Consider the following 21,207-nt stretch of genomic DNA (forward strand, 5'->3'; position numbering starts at 1 on the left):
AGTGTACAGGAATACACCTTTTCAAAACATGAAGGTAGCATCGATAAAACAACAGCTTGTAGAAATTTGACGAAATCAAGCAGATAGAAGGATTTGAAAGGGAAGCTATAACTGAAAAGGGAGCAAGACAGGATTGTAACTTCGTTTTTATTCAGTCTGTATATATATAGTAAGCTGCGGAGAGAACCAAGAATAAAATTGCAAAGATAAAGGTAAATGAAAATGAAGTCTGAGGTTAGCCACAGGCATCCAAATTATTGCGGGAAACGGCAAACGAATTGTTGAACTGAGTGTACAGTGTCTTAGAAACAAGTTATAAGAGTTATATCAAGAAAATTACAACAGGGATAACGGAAAATAGACGAATTAAATGTGGCAACGTTTACAGAATTAGAATATAAAATGGAACGCTGAAAGTAGTAAAGCAGAAATGTTATAAAATGCAGATCTGTAACGGCAAGAAAGGGGTTTGTGAAAAAGAGAACTGTTTACGTCGAACAGAAATTTGTCAGGAAGTTTCATCTGAAGGTGTCTTCGGAGTAGCTACGTACGGAAGTCAAACGCAGACCATAAACAGTTCAGACAAGACTGGAACTGGTTTCGAAATGTGGTGTTACAGAAGTAAGCTGAAGATTAGATAGATAGTTTGTTTAAATAATGACGAGGAACACTACCGAACTGAGGAGAAAATAAATTCAAAAATGATTCAAATGGCTCTAAGCACTATGGAACTTAACATCTGAGGTCATCAGTCCCCTAGACTTAGAACTACTCAAACCTAACTAACCTAAGGACATCATACACAATCATGCCCGAGGCAGGATTCGAACCTGCAATCGTAGCAGCAGCGCGATGGTTCATATGGCTCTAAGCACTATGGAACTTAACATCTGAGGTCATCATTACCCTAGACTTAGAACTACTTATACCTAACTAACCTAAGGACATCACACACAATCATGCCCGAGGCAGGATTCGAACCTGCAATCGTAGCAGCAGCGCGATTCCGGACTGAAGTGCCTAGAGCCTCTCGGCCACAGCGGCCGGCTGAAAAGAAATTATAGCAGAACTTTATGAAAAGGAGGAACTGTTTGACAGTACTTTTTCTGAGAGTTCAAGAAATTGTAAATTTTTGTGCTACAGATTTCCGTCGTTGATGGGGTTGTAGGGGCGAAGTCACACATAATTATCAGAAGGAAGGTTACCTCTTACTGTTAACCTCTTACTGTAGTTTTGACGTTATCGGTTTTGAAGCCTCCAACCTTCTCACCACATGTATCTTATATATTTGGGGTGATTCAGCTGCTCCTAACGATAGGTTTTATGCAAACTGTAACTCCTTCAAAAACCACATGCGAGACTGTCATATTTTCTCTCTCTCTACGAGCAGGCCGCTAGTCCGGTAGGAAAATGAATGGGACCATTTTGTAGGAAATTTAATCTAATTAAATTTAGTATTGGGATAGTTTTCGCTGCAGGCCACTGTTTTCGATATATTCAAGAAAAATGCCATTGAAGGTCACGTTTTTATGTTTTTCTTGAACAATTCGAAAACCACGGCCTCTACTAAAAACGTACCCCAGTAAAAAATTTAACTACACTGAGTCTCCTACATAAATTTCCTGTCAATTTTTTAAGTGAGACTAATAGTTCACGTGTAGCGAGCGAGACAATATGAGAATCTTGTGTATGGTATTTCAAGGCGCTGCCGATTGCATAGAACCAGCCGTCTTACATTACGTACACTCATGTACACTTTGCATAAGATCGGGTCAAGTTTGCTGCAAAACTTTGAATTACATTTACTTTATTTTCTTTCGCGCTGTCATTGCTTGGTGCATCTCGATACATGGTAGTTATAAGGTGGAGATCATTGTGAGGTTTTTGAGGAGAACTCGTGAACTAAACTTCTTATAGAGAGCTAATGGTAAAATCCTTTGAAATTAAAACGTAAAATGCTTCCAACACAATATCTTATAATCATATTGATATGAAAACTGGCCAGAAAGTGCCAATGAGTTAAACGAAAGACACAAAAGCTGGATATTTCTTTCCACTATAACAAGAACCTGATCCGTAAAGTTTTGAATATTTGATGTTAGTTGTTTTGGTTCTGAAGAACAAATTTCGTCATTAGCTATAAGAATGTAGCCAATATAATTAGATAAATAACCAATAATTATTTTACTGTAGTGGTTCATGTTTTTCAATTTTGGATATGAATGTGCTAACACCTGTTTTATACGTAAACAATTGTAGAAGAAAAGTAGTGGATAGCGTAGCAAAGTGGAACAGCAAAGACAATGGTTCATAGCTTAGTTTTGTCCATAGTTGACCACTGCGGTGTCATACTGCAAGGTTGAAACAGCTAAAACTAGCAATGCCTTGACTCAGTCTCAGATTACTGTTCGAGAAAGATGCTAAGTACACCACCGTACGAAATACCCAGCCCTACATGAAACTATGTGGGTTAGGACAGCGAAAAGTGCTGTTATCACAGTTATTGTCTGTTTTATCGACTCTTCATATATCACAACCGTACTTATTTCGCCTGCGTTCTAAGATTCCTACAACCACCCACGAGACATTCGAGTCTGTCGCTCAAAATTATTCTCAATCACGCCCTCCTTCCTTCCACTTCCATCTATTCATACCATAAAATCGATACGTAGTCATTTTGTGTTGCAAAAACTCGACTATGGAGTAGGCAGGCTTGTAGGTTCCATGACATCATACATTTCCGCAAACGAAAAATAAAATAATTGCTTCTCTCTTTAAAAAAAATGGTCGATAGAATATTACTTATCACTGAGGCCGTACATCGGACTAATCCGAACTCTCAACATGGTTACACAAACTATGAGGGGCATTCAATAAGAAATACAACTTATTTCTGAAAGCAGGTTTTTTAAAAATTTTTCAGGATTCGAATACACCATATTATTTCCCACTCTTTCGGCTACAAAACTATTTTTCAACATAATCACCTTTCACTGTGACGGCTTACGCCATCTTATTAGGAGGGCCTGTATGCTCGCATGTTATCACTCTACTGGTCGAGGTCGAACTTCCGCATCATCCATGTACCACACCCCGCGGAGTGCGACCGTCATTGGAGCAAACATATTTAAGTCGGTAGGTGCGGGGTCCGAGCTGTAGCGAAGATGAGGAAGAGCATCCAATGAAGTTTTGGTAGCTCCTCTCGGGCACGCGGACTTGTGTGAAGCCTTGCATTGTCGTGGGGAAGGAGACATCTGTTTGCATTTTTGTAGCGGCGAACACAATGAAATCGTTTCTTCAGTTTCCTGAGAGTAGCACAATACACTTCACAGTTGATCGTTGCACTAAGAGGGACGACATAAAACAGAAAACCACTTCAGAGTCCCAGAATACCTCCGCCCTGACTTTACCGGATGAGGGTGCGACTTTTTTTCTCCAGAGGAGAGGTGGTGTGACGCCATTCCATGGATTGCCGTTTTGTTTCCTGTTCGAAGTGTTGGACACATGTTTCGCCACCTGTGACGATGTTGTACAAAAAAATTTTCACGGTCACCCTAGTAACGCACAAGGAATTCCTCACAGATGGTCCTTCGTAGCTCTTTTAGGTTAGGCAGCGAGGAATCCAGCGAGCACCATGCTCCTCAATACCCCAACTGGTGGGCGAGTGTGTCAGCACTGCCACCAGAGACGTCCAGTTCAGCAGCGAAGTGTTTGATTGTGATACAGTCCATAATTGCAGCAGTTACAGCTGAGAACGGCTGGCCGGCACGCGGGAAATTGGCTACATTTGCTCGACCTTGTTGCGATTAAGACAGACGCCTCGCTCAACGACTCACCGAGCTTTTGTTCCCTGACAGATATCGATAGACATTCTGCATCGCCTATGAATACCTGTCATGTTGTGGTTTTCCTTGAAAAGAAACTCAATAACTGCTCTCTGGTTGGAACCCACCTCCGTTACAGACGTCATTTTGAAAGCTGCATATAGCTACTCACCCAACGTAACATCTTCTGGGAGCTGAAGCGGTAATATTCCACAATGTCCCACTTGAAATTACGCATTTTTTCAACAGAAAAAGGCCCAGAAGCAAGTGTTACGCCTCTTACATGACCAGTCGCTGCCTCCTTCACCGTTTTTCTTTTTCTTCATTTTTTCTTCCTTCCTACTGCTTTTCATTTATATTAATAACTGCTCTGTGGTTGGAACCCATCTCCGTTACAGACGTCATTTTGAAAGCTGCATATAGCTACGTCACCCAACGTAACATCATCTGGGAGCTGAAGCGGTAATATTCCACAATGTCCCACATGAAATTACGCATTTTTTCAACAGAAAAAGGCCCAGAAGCAAGTGTTACGCCTCTTACATGACCAGTCGCTGCCTCCCTCGCCGTTTTTCTTTTTCTTTATTTTTTCTTCCTTCCTACTGCTTTTCATTTATATTTTGGTTGGGCACTGGCTCATATCGATAGTTTTCGGGTGCAGCCAGTGAGCTCGACGTTGGGTGACGACTTTCGCAGCCTCCCGATTATGGGCACACGTAGAAGCAGCTAACGAAACTTAGCCCTGGACGCTCATGCGCGACCTTTTCTGGCTCGTTGATGGCTTGAGTGCAGGAATGATACGCTACACAACGGACGGATTGCACCCAGTCTTGATACCCTCCTATAGGATGGAATGTGGCGTACCGTGAGGAGATGAGGAATTTAGCGATATTCGTCGCTGCGTGTGCTGTATCGCAATTGACGGGAGATTACCACTGAATGGCACTTAAACTCTTAGCTGCAGGTTACTGAGGCAGAATTTGCTGATGTACTGGAATTCCATGTAAGCAACTGGACTATATTGAATCTGGCGAGCTTTCATTTGTTAAACCTGAACTAGAGGTTTTGTCACCCGAGACCAAATCTATTGTAATGTTTCTGGCCACCTTTTGGCGAAATAAAATAATAAGAACGGTTCTGGAGGCTATCAACGTGTTTTTATTAGGGGTTTTAATGTGGTGAGGCCGACTTGTATTAGGTTACTTCTCCAGAAATGTATTACTTTGAAGGCCACGCGCCAAGTTTTGCCTGTAGTGTTAGTTGAACTTTTATTGTGTCTGGAATTGGTAGAACGCGTGTATTATGACTTTCATGCACAGTAGTGTGCCTTGTATTGCTCAGCCTGTTATTATTTCCCGCACAAATCCCGTGCCCCATGTCCCAGTAATTGGGTGTACTCCTTCTTGCAATTACATATAAAGTATGTTTAGAACACTATTTCTTGTACATTGTAGTAAAGTGTCTGATTGCCATGAGTGGCCTTTCTAATTTGTAAACAACATGTTCGCATGTGAAAGGCTGACCATGATCGATGTGTTGAGTCAGCTATCCTATTACAGAGATGCAGATTATAACGACATACTTTTAATCACTGAAATCTTATTCTGTCTGTTCATCTCGCTAATGGTAAACTAATTCTCATTTTCAACTAAAAATTGTATGGCTTTTAAAATGAGTTCAATTTCCTTCAAAACTACTATTATAACTCTGTAATAAATTTATTGAAGATTCTTTGTCTCAGTTACTTTAACTGTGATACGTTTAATATTTACTTAACCACATCTTTTAAATTGTGTCACATGTCCTTTGTGGACACCTCTGGATCTTTTTTTTGGGTTGAAATAACTTTACACTCTGGAGGCTAGTACCTCGCCTATCTCTCCTCCGTGCGTTGCTACATGCTTTCAGTAACAAAGTCAAATTTCAATTGACTGCATAGTACCACATGTTGCAAGTTGCAGTTTAAAGTGCTATTACTCGTCACAGTGAGACATGTGAGGCGTATGGTGTAATATAAGACATCCATTGTGCCTAATATGACAGACAGATAACAAATATTTAGAACTGCCTTTGAAAAAATCTTTCACGACGGACTATCAATTACACGAAGTGCGTTGTAGCAACTGAACTTTTCCTTTCCGTAAGTCACATCATCTTGACCCTCCATCGTGCATTGCAGAGTGACTAGCGGAGTATTTAGGTACATCTCTCTGGAAAAAACAGATGTTCAAGAGTTTCAAAAGAAGAGAATACTTTCCTGCTATTTTAATCTAGCAATCCATTTAATCTTGGTGCGACCCGCTTCGAATTATTCTTTTCATCTCAGAGTAGCAACTGCAGACTACGTCCTCAATCATTTGCTTGATGTATTCCAGTCTCTGTCTTCCCCTACAGTATCACTTATAAGACAAGGAATGAGGTGGTCTTTCACAGACTGAACAAGGAAAGAAGTAAGTGTGAAACGCTGACGAGAAGATCGGACAGGATGATGGGACACGTGTTAAGACATCATGCATCAAAGGCACTAAAAGGAGCTGTTGGGGGTAAAAACAATAGGGGAAAACAGAGATTCTAATATATACAACAAACAATTCAGGACGCAGGATGAAAGTGTTACTCTGAGATGAAGGAGTTTGTCATAAAATAAGAATTCGTGGTGGGTTGTACCAAACCAATCAGTAGAGTGGGGTCCAAAACCCAATTTTTATATGCCATCATTTCTACTTAAGGAATATGGTGCTGTTTTGTACCACATTGAATCTTCTTGACGGATGTCTGCCTAATCTGAAGTGAAATATTGGGAGAGTGGAGCCGAAAGAGTCATCTGTGGGACTAGCGGATTTATGACATTTCTGACTTCTCCTGAATGAGCGATACCCTTCAATCACATCATCGTAGAGTTACTGTTGCTGATTTCTCGTGTGTACAGTACTACTTACTCATCCCATAAAAATTAGAATTTTTTTATGCTACAACTATGTGCTGAATATGGAAAGGCGTCATTCGTGTTGAATAATATTTTAGAGACCACGGTAGCTGTTGAAAATTATTTACAGTGGAAGAGCTGTGGAAGATGAACATTATTTAATATCTGACAGCAGTGGAGCCCAAAATGCATACCATGGTTATTACATGTACATGTGTGCGCCAACATTTCGTGTTATTATTAGTGTTGTCACTGTATCTATCGACATACAAGCAGTGGATCATGATCTTGCTTTATTGAAGCCATGGTAAGCCTAAAATAAACAATAATTCTGCTTTATATATGGTGGATATAGCAGACCGAAACTTTCTCCCCATAGTCATTCCTCTACTTAAAGAAAAGGTATGTTTGTAATACCAACGAGAAAATACCAGAAAACAAGTGCAAACGATTGTACAGACGATTTTCCCATTATTAGGAGATTAAACAATAATACTCTTTCATTTTTATTTCCTTTTGATACTTACGCCTCTTCGGATCTGTACACGAAGTGAAGACATTCCACTACCGTGGGAGCGAAATTACTGATGAATGATTAAGCAGGAAGAACTAAATAAGGAGATTAGCACAGGATATGAGGGAATTCCCCGCTGGGAGAAGTCCATTTCTATCAAACATAGGCCTTAATTTCAGGAAGAAATTTCAGACAGTACACATTTGGAGCACAGAATTGTATGGAAGGGAGTCACGCATACTAGAAAAAACTGAAATGAAGATTTTGGGATGTGACTTCTTTTTATAGAAGAATGTTCAGAATTATTTGGACCACAATGTAATTAATGATTAGGTTCTTCGCGGATTCAAGGAGGAAAGGAATACTTGGAGAATACCCACTAAATGATGGGGCAGGATGATAAAAGATGTGTTGAGACATCAGGGAACAACCTTCATGGCACCAGAGGGAGATAACAGAGGAAAGACAAAAACTGGAATTGATGCAACAAATAATTGTGGGCGTTAGCTATAAGTTAGGTTGGCACCGCAGCAACATTCAGGTTTGGTCGCATCAAACCAATCAGCAGACTGATGGTAAAAAAAAGCACAAGTCTGGAACATAACATTCTTCATACAGAGAGAGTCATGACAGCGCCACTTGACGTACCACATACGTGGCACTGCTGATTTGCCGAATCCTGTATCGTCAAACACGAATGTGATGTTCTTGAGATGTGCTACAGCACTCAGTGGAACTAATTGTGAAAAGACTACAATGAATAACTTGAAAACGTCTATAGAGTCGACACTGCAACAGAGTTGCAAACGAATTAAAATAGCAATCAAACGGCGAAAGCATTATAATTTAGATCTTTAGTTTCCAACTTAATTTCGAAGTGGGGTGCATTGTTAACTTTTATGACTGCAGCGGACAATCAAAAAAAAAATTTTTTAAAGAAACTCAACCAATGGAAACTAAACAATTTTTCTAGGTAGGCAGGCAAAATTTCTTGTATTGTAATATTTCAAACTTAATATGAAATTTAAAGTTAATGAAACGTAAAATGAATAAAACGAAAATTTAATGAGACCTTTCTTTTACAGTTCCACGATATTTTGGAGATATATTCGATGATATCGAAATTCTGAGAACATCGCTCTATTAGAGGAGATTTAGTTTCAGATTATACATTTTTCACCCTAATGTAAGTGGTTCGTGTTGAAGTGTTAAATTGGATACGTTGGGGTACTGACCGGGTTTGATATATTATTTTATAAAATTCTAACAGTCCATTCTTCAGGAAATTATGGTAAGTTGTTTTGAAGGCTTTCATTGCTTTTAAGTTCAATCATCTGTAGGTGTAACATGGCTTCATTTTAAACTCTAAAGGATTTTCGAACATGTTCATATAGAGGTCTTGATTTTTAAAAACTGAATCTTTCCTCCGTGTGTAGGGGCAACATGGATTCATTCTTAACCTCTAAAGGACTTTGGAACCCTTTCACATAGTGTCCTTGATTTTTAAAATCTGTAATCTTTCCTCAAACCAATTCCTTATTTTTTGCAGCAGAGAAACACACATGTCGAAATCCAGTGTCCCTTTATTTCACGAATACAAGGTCTCCCAATGACCGAACTATCTTTCCTCTATCTGTTTCTCGAACAAGACAAGTTTTTTAATAAATACTTGATTATGTCCATACGTTTATACACGTTGCTGATTTATACGTTAAGAGTTTTAGATTTAGGTCTGGGAGATATTTAGTTGTGTCAACTAAAAAAGCAAAGAGAATTCAACCATTGTTCTTTCTCCAAAAAACTAGCTTTTTCCTTTGCCGCTCTTAAAGATTTTCATTTTGCCCAAAATAGAATAAAACCGTGTGAGTGTTGCCGATCTGCTACGCTAGCGAATTCGGATGTAGAATATGATATCATGAGATCCCGGCCCTGAAATTGTTTATGATTTAATCCTCTTGGGCGGGGTTTGAAACTGACCATCCACACTACCTTTCCCTTCATATTCTTCAAATCGAGAACTTTGGCACACAGCTGTTATTGGTGAATAATGCAATGGTGTTTTACAACCGTGTGTGTCACCCTATTCCTCACCAAAGTTGATTCCCTTACTGATATGTCTGAAAAAACAGCTTTGTCAGGTTATGGCGGGTCGGATTCTCCGTGGCCGCGAGACATTTATGGCTTCCACGCCTTATGTCGGACATTCTGATTTAGACGATTATACGGATATTAATTCACAGGTTTTCAACTGAGCAAATACCTTTACAAGGGTTCTTGAAGCGCCATTTCAGAATGTAAAAATTCACGTCTATTTACATGAGAGCAATGGACGTGTGCATCTACTCACCGACCACTTGCAGGTAGCCGACCTGGCTCTTCATGGGGTCCGTGTTGATCTGGCACATGTACCAGCCGCGGTCGGACTCCCGCACGTCCCGCACGTGCAGCTGCCACGTGTGCAGGTCGCTGTGGGTGACGCCGATGCGGTGGTTTTTGGTGATCACGTGCGTCGCAATCGTCAGGATCGTCTGTGTGTCGACTCGCAGCCACGCCACCTAGAAGCGGAACGGAAAGAACTCGCATATACAATGCTGATCGACTTCATCCAGAAACCGTAACACTTTTTACAGCGATGAGCTAACACATTGTGACCCCTGTTTAATAGCGTGTTGCTCCATTTTTCAAAGACAGTACAACAGAGATTCTGCTTGTCATGGATTCTACAAGTTACTGACAGGATTCCAGAAGGACGTGGCAGCAGATGTCTAAGCACAGATCAAGCAATTCAAGAAAAGTACTGAATGGTGGTTTATGGGCACGTAGATAGCTACCGATGTGTTCCAGTGGGTACAGATCAGCCACATCTGCTGGACAAGACATAAATATTAGTTCACTATAATGACCCTCAAACCCACTCTAGCACGATTCTGACCTTGCAATATGGACAGTTATCCTGCTGGAAGATGTCATCGCCTTAGGGTTGGGGGGGGGGGGACTTCAAGCATGATGCGATGCTGTGATGATGCCTTCGATTAGCACTACAGAATAAACTTCCATTACTTCACGTCTATGGCTATACATTTTTAAGTCCTCGTGATCACTACTGACCGAAACAGGAAGTCTGAGGACTTAGAGATTTGTGACCATAGACGTGAAGTACAGGAAATTTATTCTACTTTCGGGTCACTGTTCAATTCGCTACCATATCCCAGCTTGTGATATCTCCACAGATCCCATGGAACCATAAATCAGTGTAGTAGTAGTAGTAGTAGCTTTATTCATCCGCAGGTCTCTTTTTACAAGGATATAGGACATGTCAAAGTATTTACAAGTTTAGACCAATTTAAAATAAGCTAATTCGTATACAAATAAATTTACAGACTTCTAGCTAGACACAGTCATTAGATTTACTCCTGGTGTACAATACTTTTTTTTACAAATAACTTATTAAATAATGTAATGCCACACTGTTCACTCATATCTCACTATCAGTCACTGCACAGACTATACAAACATTGTTCCGTAACACTTCACTCACTACACAATCCTGCATAGAGCAAGTATGGGTGTGATGTCCTTAGGTTAGTTAGGTTTAAGTAGTTCTAATTTCCACGGGACTGATGACCTCAGATGATAAGTCCCATAGTGCTCAGAGCCATTTGAACCATTTGAACATGACACACATCCATGCACGCGGCAGGATTCGAACCTGCGCCCAAAGTGGTCGCGCGGTTCCAGACTGTAGCGCCTAGAATCGCTCTGCTATGCATGGCTTGGGGGTAAGTATTTATAGAAAAGGACGAAAGAAGGAAAAATCGTATGAAGGTATTATGTTGAATGTTTGATGTTTTTATAGTCATTATTGTTATTTATTTCTATAACACATTTTTTACCAAACCCCTACTCTGTTTTATCTAAGTAATCCTTCAATGTATAAAATGTGTTGCAAGACAGGTTCTTTTTAGCTGCCTTTTTAAGTAAGTGTATTTTTGCAATTTCTTTAATGTCATTTAGTAATTTATTGTACAGTTTTATTCCTTGGCAGAAAATGCTGTTTTGAATTTTATGTTTATTTTTTCTTGGTAAATGTAAGTTGAGTCTAGCTCTTGTTCCATGGTCATGGACAGAGCTGTTTGTGCAGTAATTAGCAATGTTATTTCTGATGTGTACAACTGTCTGATAAATGTATACACACGGTGCAGTTAAAATTATTGTTGCTCTTTTCTGGAGTTTGAAAATTGTGTTCATATTTTGTGCATTTGTTCCCCAAAACAGAATGCCAGAGCTAAGAACTCAGTGCTCATATGAATAGTATGTAACTAAAAGACACTGCACGTTACACGTTGATGATAGGATTCTAAGGGCATAACATGCTGATACCATTCTGTTTGTAAGTACCTTTGTGTGTTTACACCACTGATAATCAATATTCATTCCTATAAATTTTACATTTGTTACACAATCTATAGAGGTGCCATCCATATTTAACTTAACATTGTCATTTTCCCTCTTCAAACTGAAATTCAGGGCATTAGTTTTCTTAATGTTCAATGCCACTTTATTGCTTATTGACCAATCGTAAACTTCCTTAAAAGTTTCATTTACTTTCTCTGCGCATTCTCTTGTTTTCTCTGTGACTATAATACTGCTGTCATTAGCGAAGAGAATTGTTTCATTATGTGTAACACTATTGGGAAAATCATTGATGTATATCAGGAATAGTATTGGTCTTAATAAGCTACCTTGCAGAACCTGTATATTTATGTATTTTGGTTCTGATAAGTGTTTTACTACATGTTTAGATCTATTAGAAGTATGTGTTATCTCTACTTTTTGTACCCTATCTGCCAGGTATGATCCAAACCAGTCATTAATGTACCCAAAAGCATAGTTCTGCCCTCACAAGCCTGCATCTTTGGCGAGGTGCACATTTCGTGAAGCCATGATGGCTTGATGACGGCGTGTAAGGACCCAATCATCGTACTGGTGTGACACGAAATGCAGTTCATTCGACAGACGACGCATTTCTATTGATCCACGGTGAAAACTCATTGTTGCATAGCTGACAGTGTCGTTGGGTCAACACCAGAACACATAGGAGTGATCTTTGAACAGTGTGCTCCGAAACACTTTGCCTGCACCAGCATTGTACTCTGTCTTCAGATCTGACACAGATCGATGCCTATCCTGGATTACACAGTGAGCGATCCTCCGATCTCTACCTTTTGTGATGAGACGTATTCGTCCAATACTATATGATCTACTCGTTATTTCACCATCCTTCAACGACAGTCCATAAGAGCTCACGCGAGTAGTACGCCGACAGGCCACCAATTTCACCATTTCATATATTATCAGTTCCAGCTGCAGGGTCGTAACAATGTGCCACTTGTCAAAACCGCTTGTACGAGTGTTGTTCAGAAAATAAATTCCTATCGGTCGCTAAATGGAAACCATAGTGAAAATCACAAACATTTTATTTGTTAGAATTAGCTACACTTTCCAGATACTTCTCTACATAGTCCTCGCTCCGATTTAGACATTTGTCGGAGCGTTATACCAAATTTCCACAAATTTCCAACATCATCGTCATAGAAAGCTGATCGAACACTTCCACCAAAAAGGCTGCAGGAGTGTCTTCACTGCCCCTGGAGAGTGCGGCTGACAATTGCCATGAAGAAGGAGTGCGTGGCAGTTGTGTTAGGTGGGCTGTATTCATTAAGGCGAAGCCTCTCAGTGGGCCCTCCTACTTGGTGGGACTCATCGTTGTTCTAGGCACCTTTATTCGCTCACAGTGCCCTCACAACTGAAAAGACCGTCTTGATGTGATCGACGGTCATACTAGAGACACTACCCAACACATATGTGCAAAGCTTCTTCGGGCTTTCACTGTGGTGTCCATTTCGCGACCGATCGGAACTTACTTTCTGGGCAACCCTCGTATCAGTGGATTTCCGCGTCCCGTATCTTATATCTTTCCATTCGTCCCTCTTCAGCTTACATTCTTTTCTTAGTGTGTGATGTGCCCACAACAGTACCAGAAGGCTTCAACCTCGTGGTGGACAGTGTTCATGATGTTTCGGCTCATCAATGTACATGAAGTAGAGGATAGGCAAAGAGAAGGACAGGCTGGGTGTGAAACTCAAGACTTTCAGCCACACAGGGCAATGTGGTAATGCCATGGCGAAAGCTGAAAAATTGTGCCAGGCCAGGACTCGTAACTGCTTCGACCTTCCGAACATGGTCCGCGACCGAAAGTACCAACTTAGCGCATGCCGCTTTGCAGTGTCCTTCGTACACTACCCTCCAACTTGCAAATTATTGATTTCCGTAGGAGTTCTGACGATATTACTGCATCCGCACTGGAACATACGTCAAGGAGCCGTCACGTTCGCACAAAAGGGTGTATATTTGAGTAGTGTCTGTTCTGTCGGACATGGCCGAAACAACAGACACCACACGTTTACAAACATAAATTAGCCGACAACTACGACGCCAATCACTTTGTAAATCCTTTTGAAAATGATTTTATTGTCCACAAAATCACGTGAAGTTTTGAAAGGTTTTGGTCGTCACCGACCATTTTCATACTAACATGATAGAAAATAAAAGAATATAAGTTAGAACTGAAGCTATACAGCTTACGACAAAGGTCTGGGGTCAGACATCGTCACCGTTGATATCGAGAGATCTCAGGAACGGCTATTATCAAAATAAATACACTATCGGGTAAAAAGTATCTAGCACACCCATATGTAATGCGGAATAGACCATTATTTATAAAAATTATCTCGTTAAAATGATAAATAGAAGTGGGTTGTATAGCTGTTGTTGGCACTATACTTGTACCCCTTTAACGTATTTGAAAGTCCTTGGAAGAAAGTGAGTTTTATTTGATATTTTCATGTAACAGTTGCACTCCAACCAGCTTGTTGTGTATAAAAATCTCGAGTTTTCATACATATATACCTGATGACCTTTCTGTAAATTATTGTTGCACCATGAATAATTACAGGCATAGATTTTGGAAATCAGCAGCTGCACCTGCCAGCGCTCTCGTTGTCAAAGTTAGTTGTGTGTTAGGGCACAGGATGTTTAAAGTTACTTTTGTGAAGCCACAGGAACTCGTGGACATACGTTTGTTTAGAGGTAATGGTGGGCGTCATAATTTAGTGCCAGTGGTAAGTAGGCTGTTTAGGTTTTTTTATTGGTAACGTCACGTAGTGCTCTGTATGAAAATCACTGGCTGTGCTATGTGCACTCAGTGGCTGGTTGGCATTGTTGTAAAACTCACCATTGTAGTGTTGGGCAGTTGGCTGTTAGCGGCGCGTAGCGTTGCGCAGTTGGAGGTGAGCCGCCAGCAGTGGTGGATGTGGAGAGAGAAATGGCAGAGTTTTGAAATTTGTAAGACTAGATGTCATGAACTGCTATATATGTTATGACTTTTGATGATATTAAGGTAAATAAATTGTTTATCTCTATCAAAATCTTTTATTTGCTAACTATGTCTATCAGTAGTTAGTGCCTTCCGTAGTTTGAATCTTTTATTTAGTTGGCAGTAGTGGCGCTCGCTGTATTGCAGTAGTTCGAGTAACCAAGATTTTTGTGAGGTAAGCCATTTCTGAAACGTATAGGTTAATGTTAGTCAAGGCCATTCTTTTGTAGGGATTTTTGAAAGTCAGATCGCGTTGCGCTAAAAATATTGTTGTGTCAGTTTAAGCACAGTCTTGTACAATTTTTCTAAGGGGACGTTTCACAGTGAGATGTCCATTCTGCAGTTTGTTTGCGAATAGTTGCCGTGTACCAGAGCTGTAGCAGCTGTTTGTTCTGCATGTAGGCATACTGGTCCTCTGTCTAGTAGCTGTACTGAGTGTAGATGGCTGATGACTCGTCGGAGGAATTAATTTGTGTTTACTTTTTTTTTAGAATTGAATGTGTGTTTGTGTTATGTCTTTCTCTCATAACATTTGGTTGCATTGAGGTGGGTGTAGAGCACGCAAAATATTTGAAACTCGTCCTACTACAGCAGATGCAGTTTCTGCTTCAACTCCGCGAGTGCAAGCATTTGCAGATCACTTTGAGAGCGTGAAGGAAAGAAATTTTGAACTAATTGCGAGATGGAGGCTGGTCAAGAGAGTCATTATCAGTCGCAATCAGAGTCACGGGAATGTAACTCTGGATTGAGAGTACCCTCTGTTCCGTATGACCCGGCAATGGTCGCACTGTTGAACTCCTTCTCGGTTAAGGCACGGGAGGACATGACAGTTTTCGTTAAGAATATATGGGACGTTGCGGAATCACATGGGTAGTCAGATGAAGTATGTATGTTACTAATATGCGTTTAGCAGGGGACGCCAGAGCGTATGTTGTTTAAAACGAGACATTGAGTGAAGCACTTACGTTCCTGTTGTGGACCACGGGATTGTGCCAGCCGTACCAAAAGCAGAAAAGTGAGCGAGTTTTTTGGGAGAAATTAATTACTTTGTCGATGCCGGACAAAGAGTCTGTGGAAGAATTCTCGGATAGAACCCGTAAGCTAAATTCAAAGACATACGTACGGACACAGAACGCAGAATCTTATGGGGTACTGTTACAGGAGGCAGAAAATAGAGCGGTGGATGTTTTCTTGCGTGGTGTACCCGCTGAAATGTCACAGAGGGTACAGATGGAGATCTCAGACGACTTAGGGTCAGCCCTTAGGATCGCAACATTTGTAGAGGAGGTTAATATGGCCACAAAGCAGAGACTGAACCATTGCGTGTTCGCTTCTGAAGTCAATGTTATAGGTGTGGTTGGGAGGGTCATGTAAGGAAGCAGTGTAAGCAACAAGAGTGCTACACGTGTGGCATCGTGGGCCACTGGGCGTTTGAGTGCAAAGGTAGGAATGGTGGAAAACACCGGCAAGGGAAGCAGCGGTTAAACGCAAACTGGATTGCTTCTACCATCGGAAGGCAGTCCCCATAGACCGTAACACAAATTAGTCCACAGACGGAATGAGTTTAGTGAGTGGCATAAAACAGAGATTTTTGGTATAATCCGTTCATCATAATAATAAACCTGATGTAAACATTGCAATATGTATTCTTCCGCGTTTGCCGAAATCTCATTGGATTTCCGTTTCACGTGTGACTACAACCAAGCTGTCTCGAGTACTGTCAAATACGATAAAAAGGGTCGTATCGTGTTGTGCGTTACCCGCACATCGACTTAGAAATAGTACGGGACAACAGCTTTACCAGCGCATTTAACTTGGACAGTACGGGCCCGTTAGCTGGTACAGCTAGCCTACAGTGACGTGGCCAGCTGCAGTTCACACGTAAAAAGAGGCGAGCAAGAAGCAATGCGGCTACGAATGTCATTTAATTTTTAAGCAGAATGAAATAATACACTGCAAATCTCCCACAATACGCTCCTTAGACGTCTAGACGAAAACCGCAACATGTTATCGTTTTTAGCCAATGTACTATTCTAATTTAAAGCAAGAATGATGAAAATTCCCTAGTTAACAATAAGGTAATCCTTCTGCATAATCTGTGTGTAACGTAAGAGAGTATTGAAGGATTTCACCGTATAGTTAAATGTTGAAGCCACTGAAGGTATTACTTACAGTCAGTCGTCTGGTAATCTCTTAGCTCCTTTCAGTTCTGGAAGTGTCACCTGCTACGTTGATAACGAGCCTATCAACAACACAGTCCATGAAGCAAACCAGCGCAACATTTTCTCTTCTTTTATGACGAGTCGTCCTATATCCCGTCATCGTTCGGCTGCGTGCGTTAGTTTCAGTACGTCTGGCAGCTTAACAGTCTGTTTACTTCTCGGGCCAATCCAGCAGCTTGGCTCCAGAACAGTTACGTTGCGTTCATATTGTAATAGCACAGTAGCAAACGTAAAAATGCAGGATTGTATGATGTGCCTGATGCTGTGAAAATGATGGTTTTCCTTGTTTCTAGATACTTATGTACCCCTATGGTATAAGACAATGGACATAGTCCAGATAAAGAGGATTTGGTTTCTCATTTTTTTTTCTATTCTATCGCTTTCGCCTTTGTCCCACATTTTGCGCGGGGTTGGCTTGGTTAAATCGGATTTGGCATGTTAATGTAAGGGGGTGACCGGATGCCCTTCCTGCCGCCACCCTGTACCCCCTGGGACGGCATCAGAGTACCTCATCTGTCTGCGTCCAGTGTAAATCATGGAAAGCTCGGATGTGTTTCAAATGTTTGTGAATCGTGTAACTGAGGCGGGACGTGGAGACCTGCCCGGTATTCACCTAGAGGGATGTGGTAAAAACCGCCTAAAACCACATCCAGGTGGCCGGCACACCGGCCCTCGTCGTTGATCCGGCGGGCGGATTCGATCCGACAACTACGACGCCAATCACTTTGTAAATCCTTTTGAAAATGATTTTATTGTCCACAAAATCACGTGAAGTTTTGAACGGTTTCGGTCGCCACCGACCATTTTCATACTAACATGATAGAAAATAAAATGAAAATAAGTTAAAATTGAAGCTATACAGCTTACGACAAAGGTCTGGGATCAGACATCGTCACCCTTGATATCGAGAGATCTCAGGAACGACTATTATCAAAATAAATACACTATCGGGTAAAAAGTATCTACACACCCATATGTAATGCGGAATAGACCATTATTTATAAGCATTACCTCGTTAAAATGATAAATAGAAGTGGGTTGCATAACTGTTGTTAGCCTTATACTTGTCCCCTTTAACGTATTTGAAAGTCCTTGGAAGAAACTGAGTTTTATTTGATATTTTCATGTAACAGTTGCACTCCAACCAGCTTGTTGTGTATAAAAAGCTCGAGTTTTCATACAGATATACCTGATGACCTTTCTGTAAATTATTGTTGCACCATGAATAATTACAGCATAGATTTTGGAAATCAGCAGCTGCACCTGCCAGCGCTCTCGTTGTCAAAGTTAGTTGTGTGTTAGGGCACAGGATGTTTAAAGTTACTTTTGTGAAGCCACAGGAACTCGTGGACATACGTTTGTTTAGAGGTAATGGTGGGCGTCATAATTTAGTGCCAGTTGTAAGTGTCTGGAAGTGTCAGCTGCTACGTTGATAACGAGCCTATCAACAACACAGTCCATGAAGCCAACCAGGCGCAACATTTTCTCTTCTTTTATGACGAGCCGTCCTATATCCCGCCATCGTTCGGCTGCGTGCGTTAGTTTCAGTACGTCTGGCAGCTTAACAGTCTGTTTACTTCTCGGGCCAATCCAGCAGCTTGGCTCCAGAACAGTTACGTTGCGTTCATATTGTAATAGTACAGTAGCAAACGTAAAAATGCAGGATTGTATGATGTGCCTGATGCTGTGAAAATGATGGTTTTCCTTGTTTCTAGATACTTATGTACCCCTATGGTATAAGACAATGGACATAGTCCAGATAAAGAGGATTTGGTTTCTCATTTTTTTTTCTATTCTATCGCTTTCGCCTTTGTCCCACATTTTGCGCGGGGTTGGCTTGGTTAAATCGGATTTGGCATGTTAATGTAAGGGGGTGACCGGATGCCCTTCCTGCCGCCACCCTGTACCCCCTGGGACGGCATCAGAGTACCTCATCTGTCTGCGTCCAGTGTAAATCATGGAAAGCTCGGATGTGTTTCAAATGTTTGTGAATCGTGTAACTGAAGCGGGACGTGGAGACCAGCCCGGTATTCACCTAGAGGGATGTGGAAAACCGCCTAAAACCACATCCAGGCGGCCGGCACACCGGCCCTCGTCGTTGATCCGGCGGGTGGATTCGATCCGGGGCCGGCGCGCCTACCCGACTCCAGGAAGCAGCGCATTAGTGCTCTGGGCTAACCTGGCGGGTGATTTGGTTTCTCATTTCTGCCTTAAAAATTAAATTGTTATGTTTTCTTAATTTCAAAAAAATTTTATGAACGGGAACAGTCTTCCACAAAACATCAATTAAGAATTTGTATTTGAAATGGAAACAGGAATTTCGCATCCAATATGAATATAGAAACAAGAAGACGTGCATTATTCATAAAAGTGATGATGAGTTTTATAATTACGAGATGCAGGTATTTCAAATTGAACGAGAAAAAGAAATGATACTCCGGAGATTAGACCGAACGCACAAATACTCGCATGCTGGGCACAGTCAATTACGCTACCAACTGCGCTACACGTTCGCTCTGGAGTTAGTTAACAAATGCAGTATACACAGCCGGGGAAAACTTCAAAGCCGATTATCTCCGTAAATTTATGGAAAACGATAAGAACAGCCTGTTTCTCGGCACTTTTTAACTGTGTTCCACGCGCGTGTTTCACTACAAAACAGAAAGCAGCCTCAGCTATTTTCATACTGCGCATTAACAGGGCGACAATCAGAGAGTACAACGCTGCAGAGGCTGTGACTGTGCACGATTTTTGAAATAAAAATTACGTTGCTAAAGCGTACTTAAGAAAAACGTTGATGGCTGTTAATACATTTGAATATCTTAAAATTTCGTTTAAATTAACTTAGTTATAAGATATCTAATACTTAAGTGTAACAACACCAGTGTACGTGTGTTACGGCTTCTGACCAATCTCGCGTTTGTGTTTGCTTACATTAGGTTTATTCTTATGTTGAACGGATTATAGACACGGGTGCGAATGTGTCCGTTATCAATCTGGACCTCGTGGGAAAGAGGAGACTTGGGCCACCACGGTATATGTTATGTCGGGTTGGTGATAAAAGCACGGAATCACTGGGTACGGCAGTGCTGGAGCCTGCAGTCCGGTAAACTAAGTTTAGCGAACGCATGGATGCGTTGCCATGCATAGGCCAAGGCTACTCAGTGATTCCCGGGCTAGACTTTCTCGACAAACATCACGCTGAGATTGAGCTTTTGCAACGCACTGTGGAACTCAGTCTAACTTCAAAAATGGTTCAAATGGCTCTGAGCACTATGGGACTTAACAAGTTAAGTCATCAATCCCCTAGACATAGAACTACTTAAAACTATCTAACTTAGGACGTCACACACATCCATGCCCGAGGCAGGATTCGAACCTGTGACCGTTGCAGCAGCGCGAATCCGGACTGCAGCGCCAAGAACCGCTCGGCCACAACGGGCGGCAGTCTGACTTTGTTTCAACTATGTGAAACAGTTGCAGCTGAGACAATGGCGCAAGATTCACATAACATTGCAGTTATACTAGCTGAAGTGCGTACTTTTTCAGTAAACATTCATCAACAGGATAAAATACGAGCAGGTATGGGAAAGATAGTGTGTGTTTCAGTGGATTCCGATTTGACGGGTATACATTATATGTGGTTGAACTGCTCTTAAGCAATGAAGAGTTGAATAGTTCGCATTGTTTTATCGCTGGAGTTCAGCGCATGTAAGTGATATTAACGGGGAACAAATGATTCTAGTAAGTGTGAATAACTTTCGCGGAGGAGAGGTGACTCTGTCAAAGGGTGCAATAATAGCCACTCTGGTAGACTTAGAAGATGAGGACTTTGATAGGTCGAGCCTAGAGCAAAGACACAAAAAAAACCATCGATAAAGAAGTGTTACGAGGGAAAGTAGATAATTTGAAGAGTAATGACAACTTATTGTTGAGGTTTAGTGAATTATTTTTGCAAACTGGAGATTACCAGCAACCCCGCTGAAGCAACATCACATACCGACAGGGGATAGTGCACCAAGATACAGGATGCCGTATCGTATAGCGAAGCAGCCGCAACCATTGGTAGAAAAATTTATTGAACAAAAACTACGGGATTCGTTCACAGAACCGAGTGCTAGCCTCTAGAGTGTAAACATTGTCAACGTGACACAAAAGTCGGCGGACGGGACACGAAAATACGGATTTTGTGATTACAGATACCTAAACCCGCAAACCATTTAGGATGCTTATCCAGTTCCAAACATCACGCAAAATTTGGATAACCTGGGTCAGTGCCGGTTCTT

The 21,207-nt window shown here is 41.2% G+C and overlaps 1 protein-coding gene across 1 annotated transcript in view; it reads right to left on the bottom strand.

Moving 5' to 3' along the window:
• The window catches only part of LOC126310273 (lachesin-like), a 1,180,447-nt gene that overhangs the window by 574,792 nt on the left and 584,448 nt on the right, over nucleotides 1–21,207 (bottom strand). The window contains exon 3 of the mRNA XM_049992111.1: nucleotides 9,612–9,819. Coding sequence (XP_049848068.1) covers nucleotides 9,612–9,819 — 208 coding nt within the window. The remainder of the gene's footprint in view (nucleotides 1–9,611; nucleotides 9,820–21,207) is intronic.

Source organism: Schistocerca gregaria, chromosome 1, assembly GCF_023897955.1.
Source record: "Schistocerca gregaria isolate iqSchGreg1 chromosome 1, iqSchGreg1.2, whole genome shotgun sequence".
NCBI classification, from domain to species: Eukaryota; Metazoa; Arthropoda; class Insecta; order Orthoptera; family Acrididae; genus Schistocerca; species Schistocerca gregaria.